Source organism: Sarcophilus harrisii, chromosome 3 (assembly GCF_902635505.1).
Source record: "Sarcophilus harrisii chromosome 3, mSarHar1.11, whole genome shotgun sequence".
In the NCBI taxonomy this organism is placed as follows: Eukaryota; Metazoa; Chordata; class Mammalia; order Dasyuromorphia; family Dasyuridae; genus Sarcophilus; species Sarcophilus harrisii.
Window position 1 is genome coordinate 562666462 of NC_045428.1, and position 12422 is coordinate 562678883.

The 12422-nt window shown below is 34.8% G+C and overlaps 1 protein-coding gene across 10 annotated transcripts in view; it reads left to right on the forward strand.

Annotated features, from left to right (window-relative positions):
* Nucleotides 1-12118, forward strand: part of HP1BP3 (heterochromatin protein 1 binding protein 3) — a 29129-nt gene extending 17011 nt beyond the window's left edge. For 9 of the 10 annotated variants that reach the window (XM_031962695.1, XM_031962692.1, XM_031962691.1 and 6 more), the window contains 6 exons: nucleotides 850-1004; nucleotides 5325-5415; nucleotides 6117-6276; nucleotides 8080-8191; nucleotides 9460-9597; nucleotides 10325-12118. In XM_031962695.1, coding sequence (XP_031818555.1) covers nucleotides 850-1004; nucleotides 5325-5415; nucleotides 6117-6276; nucleotides 8080-8191; nucleotides 9460-9597; nucleotides 10325-10613 — 945 coding nt within the window. In that variant the 3' untranslated portion in view covers nucleotides 10614-12118. The other variant, XM_031962700.1, reaches the window with a different exon arrangement.
* Nucleotides 12119-12422: the final 304 nt, after the last annotated feature.

The following is a 12422-nucleotide window of genomic DNA, read 5'->3' on the forward strand; positions in this document are numbered from 1 at the left end:
GCGAGATGATGCAATCTTGACATTCCAGGTTGGAACTCAGTACTTATATTCCCATAGAAATCATTGAAAATTAGATAGCTATTGAGAGTAAAATTAAGCTACCTTATGAATTAAATAAACTTTTAGAGAGCCAACTGGGAACCTAAGATCACAGGGCTAGAAAAATGCATAGCACAGAGAACATTTAAACAAATCAAACTCTGGAGATCATCTGTGGAAAAGTTGAGCTTACTGTATGCACATACATCTTAAGGCAAAATTGTTCTCTTCATCTTCCTCCTTGTAATTCTTTGTACCTTCTCCACATGTATCTCTCTTATAGTAAATAGCATACAGATTCTGAATAAGCTCACTTGTAATGATCTCATCCTAAGTTATCTATCACTTAGAAGTCCTCTGAACACATATTAAGCATTTAATGCAAGCTTGTTAACTATTTCTATTACTGAATAAAGGGAATGATTTCTTAAATATTCCCAGAAATCTGCCATGATTTTAAGCTCTTCTGAATCTTCTGGGCTCACTGAATTATGTTATGTAATAATGGCGACCTCACAAGTTTTCAAATGTACTGTATGAATGAAATGTACTCTATACTGTATCCTCTGATGTGCAATATATTTTGGATAGCTAGAAAGAAATTAATGCTTCTCTCGGGTTCATTGAGCAAGTAAAAGGAAAGGAAATGCAGGAAAGACATATATTTGGAATTTGCCATAAGACTTATCAAAACTTTGAAGGACTCCTGCATTTATTCTACTTGGCATAGTGTTTTACATATTGAAGTATTTCATAGAAAATGTTTATATATTCTAGAGTGACTTTTGTTTGGTGTATATTGCATTTCAGAAGAGTAGTTCCACATTAGCTCCAGAACAACAGGTAAAATTGGAAGATGTTCTCCCACTGGCCTTCACTCGTCTTTGTGAACCTAAAGAAGCTTCCTACAGCCTAATCAGGAAATACGTATCTCAGTATTATCCTAAACTTAAAGTGGATATCAGGTATGGACATGTAATATAAATTTAAAAGCATGTGTGCTCTGAAATGTTGGGATTCAGAAATGTCTTTCCCTTGGCTCTTTCCAAGATTAGAGGTTGGTCAGGGCAGTGAGAATGTCAAAAGTTAGGACTGATGCTCTTCTAGACACAGAGCAGGTTGGAATATTAGACTTCTATCTAGTCGTGTGATTTCCAATATACCATGTGTTTGCAACTTTTAGTATGTAAAATGATAGAATTTATTTACTCTTCATGTTCAGAATTTACTAAGCAGAACTGTCATCAGAAACTTTAACTTAAAATGTTTTCAGTACTTTAAAGGTTTATATAATGTTCATATCCCTTCACATATGAATTATGTAGTTATCTATGAATTTTTAAAACATGTAAAATTTTGAGCAAATTCTTAGTTAATTTATAAGTGATACTGCTTGCAGGTATTTTAAATGTCATTGGATTTATCTCCCATGCCTGGTTCAGAGTTTGAGCTTACATATGTAAATGTATTTGTTTGCAGTCCCTAGAATTTCTCTTTGGGGCTGAAATTGAAATTATATGTTGAAATGTAAATAGGATATTTATTTCACAATTAATTGTATTGTGTTACATAATAGCTTATTTATTTATGTATTATGTATATTCAGTCTGAAGAATGAAATAATAACCTTTTACTGAAATGGAACTCATAACATTTGTCCTGAACATTTTTTTTTTTTACAGAAGGCTATTATTCAGAGCAGGGGGTCCTCAAACTTCGGCCGGGCCAGATGCGGCAGCTGAGGGCCATTATCCCCCTCACCCAGGGCTATGAAGTTTCTTTATTTAAAGGCCCACAAAATAAAGTTTTTGTTTTTACTATAGTCCGGCCCTCCAACAGTCTGAGGGACAGTGAACTGGCCCCCTATTTAAAAAGTTTGAGGACCCCGATTCAGAGTATAGAATAATGTTTAGTGCCAGTTCTTGTTTTGATAACTGAGGCAAATCAAGTTGCTAAAATTTTAATCCAGAAGCAAGTTTTAGAAAACTGTTGAGTTATTTTCAGAGTATCAAATTTAAGCATTAATTAAATAACTCCATTAGAACTTAGTCACATAGAATCATGACGTTGTGACTGTGCTGTGAGCTTCATTGAAATAGTTCTTGTGTCCACAAAGGCCAACTTGGGAAGAAATAAAGTATAAACACTTAAACATGGAAATCCGTTCTACTTATAAGTTCCTCTATTGCAAGATTAGTGGTAATTATAGGTATATGCAGTAGTTCCCCAGCAATTTTCTCTTTTGTATGATTCTGTAGGTCTTGAACAAAAACAATGAACCAGACTTTCTTTGTTGTATTTGTTGGAATCATAAAATGTTAGAATTGAAAGAAATTTCGAATTCAGTTGCCTCATTTTATAAGTGAGGAGATAAAAGGCTCAAATAAGTAATGGGATTTATCCAAGGTTGCAGAGCAGGGACGTTGAATACAGTTCTTTTTACTTTTTATGCAATGTTCTTTTCTTTCACACAGTAGTATAAGAGGATTTTTCTAGCTAATGTGGTAGAATATGTGCTTCAGTATGACAGAAATCACATTATAATTTTCTAGGTTGCTTGTTAATACATAGAAAACAAAAAAATCCAAAGGATGTTTATCAAAAATTCACTATTATTTGATCTTTCTGTGTCATTTAGCAATGTCAATTATCCTTATCCTTGAAACCTTTTTCCTTGGCTTTTATGAAATCATACAACCAATGGTTTCTTCATATTTTTTGGAAAACTTTTTCTGTGTTTCATCAACTTAAACATGTAGGTATCCCAAAATTTAGTCCTTGGTCTTCTGCTTCTCTCTCTAATGATTCTCTCCAGATAGTTCATTGATTCTCATGGTTTCATCTGTGAAGATGACCTCCAGATTTCTTTGCCTTATCCCAACATTTTTAATGTCATTCATAAATAACCTGCTGAATATACTTTTCCATGGATTTCTATCACCAGTATGCCTCTTTAGCTTTGAGGAATGCATCTCCACTCTAGAATATTAGAGAGAATGTATTATTTGTTGTTTGTTTATTTGTTTGTTTTGATGGAATAACAATTTCAAAGTGGAAAAAGATCTGAAAAGTTAGTAGGTAACCTTGACCCTATGTCAGGAGGATGGAGAAAGGAAAAAATTTATAATGAGAGGGAAAAAAAAGAATATTTTGAACCTTGGACCTAAGAAATAACTATAAAATGCTTTCCATTACTGTGGGAGGTGGGTGACTAGACCTTCTAAGGAGAAAATAGTGGCTTATATTTCAAGGAATGGTCAAATATAAATCCACAGAGATAAGTCCCATAAGAGTCAGAGGCAAAAGTTATGAACACTAGTTGTTGATTCTGTGATGAACAGAACTAAAAGTCATTTTTCAAACTAACATTAACAGTACAGAGTTGTGCTGTCTTCCCAGGTTGCACATCTGGTTATAATGGAGAACTGAGACTTCTCAGAATGACCATCTCTAGTGAGTCATTGGAATATAAATAATACTACCGAAAAGTGTAGAAAATATAGCAAAGACATATGAAGTCTGAGCAGTCTTAAAGTCACAGGTGGTCATTAAATCAATGTTGTGAGACTAAAGAAGGGAAAGGCAGAGTGAGAAGCAAGATTTGTTTTTAATAGCTATCCATCCTACTAAAATGTAGCTAGGGAAAAAAATAAAACGTATATTTTGGAAAAAGAACTGATGATGTATAAAGGAAGTGGACCAGACTGTCTCCAGAGATCCTTTTAGCACTATCATTCTATGATCTTGCTAAGTGAACAAGTTAAGATCATGTTAGAACAGTGTTTCTGGACCTGGTTACTTAACCTTGGATGAAGTTTACCCAAAAAGGGCTAGTAAAGCTGTATTTGCCTAAAGTCTTTCAAATGTGATCAAAAGAGCTTTACATTGAAAAGATGGGGTACAGAGACCAGAAGGAAGAGCTGCTCAGTAATTCACAGGAGACGAAACCCAAAAAAGAGCCAGCAGTGAAATCTGTGTCCTTAGATATATTTATATAAATCTTAGAAATTCAAAAGCAGAAAGGCAAATTTGACTTCATTATAACCCTTCATTGAAACATGATTTTGGAATGATACATCTTATTCAAAAGAATGAGAATAAATTGGGGAGGAGATAGAATTGTACATAAAGATATACAAATACAGAGGAGTAAAGCCCTAGTGGAGAATATTGAAGTGAAAATCAACAGGAGAATTAGTAATCAAGTTTTTTAAACTCCTACTATATACCAAGCAGTGTACTGGGAGAACGAAACTATATTCTTGTGCAAGTATACGTCACAGTATTTAAATAGAAGAATGAAACAGAAGAATTCAGGAAAATTCAAAAATCTAGTATCAAAGTAGTATATGTACTAGTAATGGTACAGAACTTCAGTTATTCAAACATTAGCTAGATCTCTTTGCCTAAGTCAGAGAAGCTTGATTCTTGGCTCACTTTAAATGAAAATTTTGTCCTTCAAAAATGCATGAAGTGTAGAGTAATTTCTATAATGAATATCAGTGCAAAAATATGAGATAAAATACTGATAATATATCACAAAGATCATATACTCTGGCCAAATTGTAGAAACCTTTCCAGTAAGATCAGGAGTGAAGCAAGGATATGCATTATTATCACCATTATAATTCATACTGTACTAGAAATGCTAGCTATAGCAATGAGACAAGAAAAAATAAGCATAGATGATATGGAAACAACTCACTTTTTGCAGGTGATATAATGATAATACTTAGAAAACTTTAGAGAGTAAACTAAAAAATTAGTCAAAAGAACAACTTTAGCAAAGTTACAGAATACAAAATAAACCCACTTAAATCATTAGCTTTTCTGTATATTACCAATAAAACTCAGTAGGAAGACAGAGAGATGCATTTAAAATAGAACAATTGGGAGGAAAAAAAGTCAAAGGATTATAAAACTGTATACCCTTTAACCCAGCCAATACCACTATCCTGAAGACCAAGTTTGATCATTGTTGTGGCCAAATAGGATTTTATAGATAAATAAATAACGAAGTTCTCATCATTTAGAAATCTATGTGTGTTCAAAATTGCAGCAGAAAAAGGGGTAACAAATTGTCTCATTCTCTCCTGTGCTTCCTGAAAACCAAGCGCTTGCTGGTAAAGGGTTGTTGGACCAGTCTGGTTTTAAGAAAATATTACTTTTGTTTAATTAGACATTACATAGTTTAAAGTCAAATGGACCTTAGAAAACTGCCTACTAATTTGTTGTCTTGGATCTGTGTGATTGTTACCTGTTTTGTGCTTTTTATTTACCCTCAGACCTCAGCTGTTAAAGAATGCACTGCAGAGAGCAGTAGAAAAAGGCCAGTTAGAGCAGATCACAGGCAAAGGAGCTTCTGGGACATTCCAGGTCAGAAGCCAAAGGTTCATTTTTTAGAACATTTTTGGCTTAATCCTTTTTTTTTTTCTCTTCACTCCCTTTTACATTACCTTTTGTATCTACCTGAATCTGCTTCTGAAATATGCATGTATTTTTCTATAGTAAGGTACCTTGACTGTTGCTAAATTTTTCTCTTTGTTGTTATCTTTACAGCGTTTATAGGGTTATTTATTATTTTCACTAGTACACAATTTCTTCATTTTTCAGATTACTAAAGGGAAGTATTCTTTGATATAAAAAGGATTTAATTCATTTCATCCATGAAAATGTAGTACGTATTCTTTCAAAAGCAGCATATGTGAAGTCCATTAAGTGCTATTGCACAGTAGGTTAGCCTATAATTCACATGAAAGTTATGTTAACTAATATACTTATTGGGGTAGTTATACTTAGGCCTGAAGAATTGCCAACTATTCGTACTTTGAGTGGTATAAAAGCAGCAAATGGGAGAAGAAAATAACTGAATGTCCATAAAAAGTTTTGGAGATTTTAGATTGGTTAGTTTAAGTTCTTGGTGGTTGGAAAGCAAAAGTCCCTAATGCGACATTTTAATTTAAAACATATCTGTGCTAATGCAGGAACTCCGACCCACCTGGTGCAGAGGAGTCTTGTCTTGACCTGCTTTGGGAGAGTGTTGTCTTGATGCTTTTCTCTTCCTCCTTGGAAAACAGCTGAAGAGATCAGGGGAGAAACCCCTGCTTGGTGGAAGTCTGATGGAAGATGCAATCCTGTCTGCTATTGCTGCCATGAACGAGCCGAAGACCTGTTCAACAACTGCTCTGAAGAAATATGTCTTGGAGAACCACCCAGGGACCAATTCTAATTTCCAAGGTAAGACTCAGGTTTGCACTCAGTCTGGTTGCCCAAGAACTATGCCATCAGGGCCAGCATAGGCTATAGGGAGAGATGGTACCTCCCTTGTGGAAGTGGAAATGCAAGGTAATCAGTAATTCACCAACACAGATTTTCTACATCCTGACTACGTAGCATAAATTAAGCACTTGATCCAGATGGGATATGACATCGGTACCCCAAACAATATTATAACAGGAGATAAGAAAATGGAGTGTCATGAGATCATATGAAGGACTACTCTCCTCTAAGGGTCAAAAACCCTGTTCATGATTGGTCATCCCTCATGATTCATAGAAAGAGCACTGAACTCAGAGTGGCCAGACCTCATTTTAGATCCCAGTTCTGTTACTCTGGCCTCAAAGACCTCAAACGAATCACTACAACCTTCCTGGAAACTCTCCATCTATAAAATGAAGGACTTGACAAAAGGATCTCTAAGGCCAGATTTATCATTTTGGAATGCATAAAAGGGAAAGATGGGTAACATGAAGATTTTCCTATTCTTAATCTCAGTTAAATATTTTGGAATGTGAATTTAATAATAATTAGTAGCTTAAATAAACTTAAAGTTTACAAAGAACTTTACACATAACACATTTGATCCTCACAACAACCTTGAGGGTGTTCTGTTATTATTTCCATTTTATAAAAGGGGGACAGAGAGATTACATGATTCACCCAGAGTCACATAGCTAACAAGTGCTGAGGAACATCCTCCAGAATTCAGATCATCACTCTATCCACCACACCACCCAGCTGCATTTTATTTATATAATAGTGATTCCAAGACTTTTTTCATTTTAGCCTAAAACTAAGCAAGCAAATTTGAAGAAAATTGTGAAACTAAATAACTCAGAGAAAATTACAGAGTGAACCAAATCAAATTATTTTTAGCTAAGTCTTGGAGTCTGATTAAAGTTTTTTATGGAATGTATTTACTTTTTTATTTAAGGGCATACTTTCTCAAAGTGTTTTTCTTTAAAGTATTTTGTCAGAGGAGGGAATAATTTATGTGGTATCTTGTACAAAATATCTGTGTTGTGTTTATCTTTTTCCTTGTATTATACTCTGTAGTGATTGTTATAATACTCTTTCTGTCTGCTTTGTGAATTGAAAGATGAGGACTGTTTAATTTTTTAACAAATGGAAGCTTTACTAATTTGACAGTCCTAGAACACAGAATTTTTGTGCAGGTTTTGTTCTAATCCACATTTGAAAAAACAAAAACAACCCTGTCCATGCCCCATGAGGTCATTATATAATACCTACTTACTTAGGGGAGTTTATTTCTTGATCTTAAAGAACTAGAAAGAATGGAATAAATTTCTGGATCTCCTCAAACTATTGTTGGCCCTTGCTACTGCTCAAGGTGTAGTATCCCCTTTGTATGGTTCTTCAATGGATTCCTTAAGCCAGTTTTGATCCAAAGGGATTTGACCCTAAGGGTGCAAATATTTGACCTTTGGCCAAAGAGTATGCCCAGTCATTTGCCAGACTATTACACGCTATCCTAAGTCAAGGCTTCTTGAGGTTTGTGGATTGATTGATTTCAGGGGACTTGTAAACATGAATGAGAAACAAGGGACATCTTATTTAAGTAAAATTGGTTTCTTAATAATCCTGGGTATTTTTATCTTATGCAATTAAAAAACAAAAAAAAGCCATATTGATAGAAAGGACCATGACACAAAAAAGATTAAGAAGCTTTATTCTAGAGGTACCAGTTGTTTTATATAAAATTAGAGTATTAGTTGATAGGTTTTTATTTTTTGTTCTCAGTGCATCTACTGAAAAGAACCCTACAAAAATGCGAAAAGAATGGATGGATGGAACAGATCTCTGGGAAAGGGTTCAGTGGCACCTTCCAGCTTTGTTTTCCATATTACCCCAGGTAAAGAGAAGTGTTTTTTTTTTTTTTTAATAGCTTTTTATTTACAAGTTCTATGCATGGGTAATTTTACAGCATTGACAATTGCCAAAACTTTTGTTCCAATTATTTTGCTGTACAAAAAGAATTGGATAAAGAGAAGTTTTTAGGGATAACATGACCCATTGAAGTGTGCAGTTGAAGATGAGAGTCAGACTTGTAGAGCAGGTTGAGACCTTAGAAATCATCTAGGTCTAGGTCTAGATTCTGGGTTAACTTGCATTTTACAGATATGTAAATAGACTCAGAAGGTCAAACCCTAAGTATAGCTGGGAGCCAAGTGCTCCAATTAGACTTTTTGTCATCATGCTGTTCCCTCTTTATTAGACAAATAATTAAATTTTGGCTTCTTGATGCTACCTGGCTTACACTATCCTGTATTGTGCATTATGGAGATCTAGAAGGATTCAGCATCATATGTTCCCAAGTACTTTGGTTTTGCCTCATAATTTATAATAGGCAGGAGAGTCATGTAATTTCTTGGGGAGGGGAGAAATCTAAATGCTTCTTCTAACCCATATTGCAAGGGTTTGTGATCCTACTGGTGTAGGTATACTAACAACGAAAAGCCCAGACAATTCATGCCCCTTTACTCTGAGTAACATACTTTAATCTTTAATAAAATTCCGTAACATGCATCCTTAATATTATAGGGGAACTTCATTATGGTTTTATTCCACTTTAGGAACAATCATCCATTTATTTTTAATAGCTCAACCCTTTTGATTTAATTGTATGTTGACTTTTTGTATTCTACAAATGAAATGGTCTTCATGCAAATTTCAAAACAGCATATTGTAATATTAAAAGGCTTATTGCTCAGGGTGAACAAGAATTCCTATTATCCTGAACAGAGGAAAGTGGAAGATCTTAGCTTTTGATGCTCTACAGCTTTTACAAAATATTAAATACTCAGTCCCTTTTGGGATTTCAAATTCTGAACTGAAGGCATGATACTTTATTTAAGGTTGTAGTTATGAGGGAGATGCGTAATGAAAATTGGGAGTGTGGTGTCGTGGTGCTGCTTATGTACATTTATTAAAGAATAAAGTAGTGTGTGTGTGTGTGTGTGTGTGTGTGTGTGTGTGTGTATCCTGCCTTTATTTTCAGAATAAATTATAACCTCATTTTTAATCATGTAGGGGAACTAAGTTATTTTGCTTGTTTTGCCTTTGCTATTGTTTTGATTGTCCTGAAAAGGACTTTTGTTTTAACCTGAGTTCTTTTCACAGCCCAGGAGTGTTATTTCCAGAGAAGCAACAGGATGAGGAGTCTGAAGAATCTGAGGATGATGATTCAGAAGAAGAAGATGAGGAAGATTCATCTGAGGAAGAAGAATCTGAAGAAGATGAACCACCACCTAAGAAAAGGTATAGAAATTTGAAATTACTTTACCTGAGAGAAAGAAGGTCACAGAACTTCTATCATTATAGCTAGAAGGAGCTCTAGAAATCACTCCATTTTTACAGATACAGAGATTGAAGTCCAGGGGATTCTTAGGAGAATGAATTTAGAGTTAGGCAATTGAAAAATCATCTTTTTCAATCATTTACTTTATAGAAAAGAAAATTGATGCTCAAGGAAGTTAATTTACTTACTGAATTTAAAATAGTTAATGACAACTCTCTTAGCACCATTGGTTGTTTCCTTTTTTAATGATAATTTGTTTTTTAATCTTTTCCGTGAGTTATTTTTCCCAATTGGCAATTTAAATCAGTAAATCAATAATATACCTGAACCAAATTCTGTTCTTTATTCCAAAATTTGACTAGTTACGTTGATGGAAGAATCATCAAAATCTTTGCTGTTGCTAGTATATACTTAATATACAAGTCCTTGACCAGTTTCAATTTCACCAGTAAATTTTTATTTCAATGTGTTTATGAATAGCGTGCCTTTGGTCAAGGACTTGAACAGTCTGGTCTTTTAATTTTGTACCACTTTGGTCAACTTTGCCATTTCATGGTATGACCCTAATCATCCATAACAGGTTTTTTGTTTTTTTGTTTTTTGGCAAAGCCAACAGCCTCTTTGTCATCCTAGAAAATGGGAGTGCTTATATGTTCAGCTTTTTCCTTTTGCTTTCTTTCTTAACAGATTGCAGAAGAAAGCCCCAGCTAAATCCCGAGGGAAGACCACCTCAGTGAAACAAAGAGAGTCCAAACCGAAGCCCAAAACCCCTGCTGCCCAGCGAGGAAAAGCAAGACCCCCACCCAAGAAAGCCCCCCCCAAGGCCAAAACCCCCGCCAAGAAAACCAAACCAGCCCCACCAGCCATCAAAAAGTCTGGTAACATCTCTTCCAAGAAGCCAGCTGCAAGTGGAAGGAAGGATGGGAAATCTTCCACCAAGGGCAAATCCAGGAAATCTCTCAGAGCAAAGAAGTGAAACAATAGCACAGGGGTACTGCATTGAAATTCAAAATCTTATTTCTTAAGGTCATTGTGCATTTGTTTTAGTTTTGATGCTTTTAAAATTGCATTTTTTTTTTCTTTGAAAAGCATGGGGAGGAAGATAAAATAAACCAATTTAGTCATTTGTTAGCTTTAGGTACTATTCTTGGTACCTGTCCCTCCCCTTAGTCATTTTAGTTTCTGCAACAATTCAGGACTTTTCTAGGCCATGTAATCTATACTTGTTCTTTTTTCCTTTCCCTCTCCCCCACTTTTTTTTTTCCTCTTTTAAGTGGTCAGCTTTGACTTTATTGTTTGATTTTCTTTTAAACAATTGCAGAGGAGATTTTTATATTTTTAGAAAGCTTCAGAAACAGAACGATGTGACATCAGGTACTAGAAATAGAGCGGCAACATGACCCATCTACCTTTAGGGTCTTCTGTGTTGTAGTTGTAGAGGGCTTTCTTTTAACTACTCTGCCAACTCGCCAATAAGAGAGAAACCTCTAAGAGATTCTTTTAGCTTTTGAGAAGTAGCCATATATATTATGATCTCATTGAAATCTGAAAGGGTGAGGCTTCTATGGGCCATTTGTCATAAGGAGAAGCTTCCTGGTCTCATAACTGGCTCAGAACCAGTGTAGTCCCTCATCATCAAGCACAATTCTCACATCACTTGGATTTTTGGTTAAATGGCATTAACAGAAATGCACTGTTGCTGTGATTCCTCATGTCATCAATCTGTTACTGAAAACACAGTGTATAAAAATCTTCTTAATCAAATGTTATATATATATATATATATACATATATATATATTTTTAAGACTAAGCACTTGAGTTGTCACTTCCTGTTTGCCATTTTAAAGAGAAATGTTGGAGAGTTATAAGGTCGCTAATGTAGAGATGCTGATAAGTGGGAAAACAAGCAGTTTGCTAAAATAAATGAAATTAGATTCCAGACCCATCTTGTCCCCTTCTTCTGCCCCTTCTTCCTTTCCTCAGCACCTTTGATGTCATTTGGGTGGCTTCGTCTCTGAGATTTTTTTTTTTAAGTAAATGAAGCCTGACTACCTAATCCTTTTTTCTTTGTATTTTGTTTTGGTATTGTGAAGTTGTGTTAAATATTACTAAACTTTCTATCTGAGAAATTTCCATTTCTGATTCTTAATTTAACTTCCCTGTGGCACTTAAAATTTTTATTGTCTTAAGATATTCAGTGTACATCTTCTGGTCCTTTGAGTACTGCCAGAGGCTAAACCTGTTTGTTTCATATTCATTCCACGTGCAGTCTGTTTTCTGGGATCCTTTCTGTAGCCTCAGTTTGGCTAGGGAATGGACTTGCGAAGATTAGCTTGATTTAGATTCATACTCATGTGTGATCCCATCATGAATTTATTGGAATTTGTGTTGCATGTAAGGCAATCTTTCCTGTTGTAAATCTTCCTTTTTTATGTACATATATTTTGAAAAGTATGAATAAACATGAAATTTAAAAAGCTGTTGAACTATAGCTTATATTTAAAAGTTTGTGGTTTATCCCCAGAAGTAGCAAAACATCACCCTTACCTTGAAATCTTTTCCTTCTTGAAATATTAAGCCATTTTCTCTGTTAATGCTTTTTTTTTTTTTTTTTTTTTTTTGCTTTTTGCTGAGGCAATTGGGGTTAAGCAACTTGCCCAGGGTCACACAGCTAGGAAGTGTTAAGTGTCTGAGGCCAGATTTGAACTCAGGTCCTCCTGACTTCAGGGCTGGTGCTCTATCTACTGCACCACCTAGCTGCCCTATGCTTTTTATTTTTAATA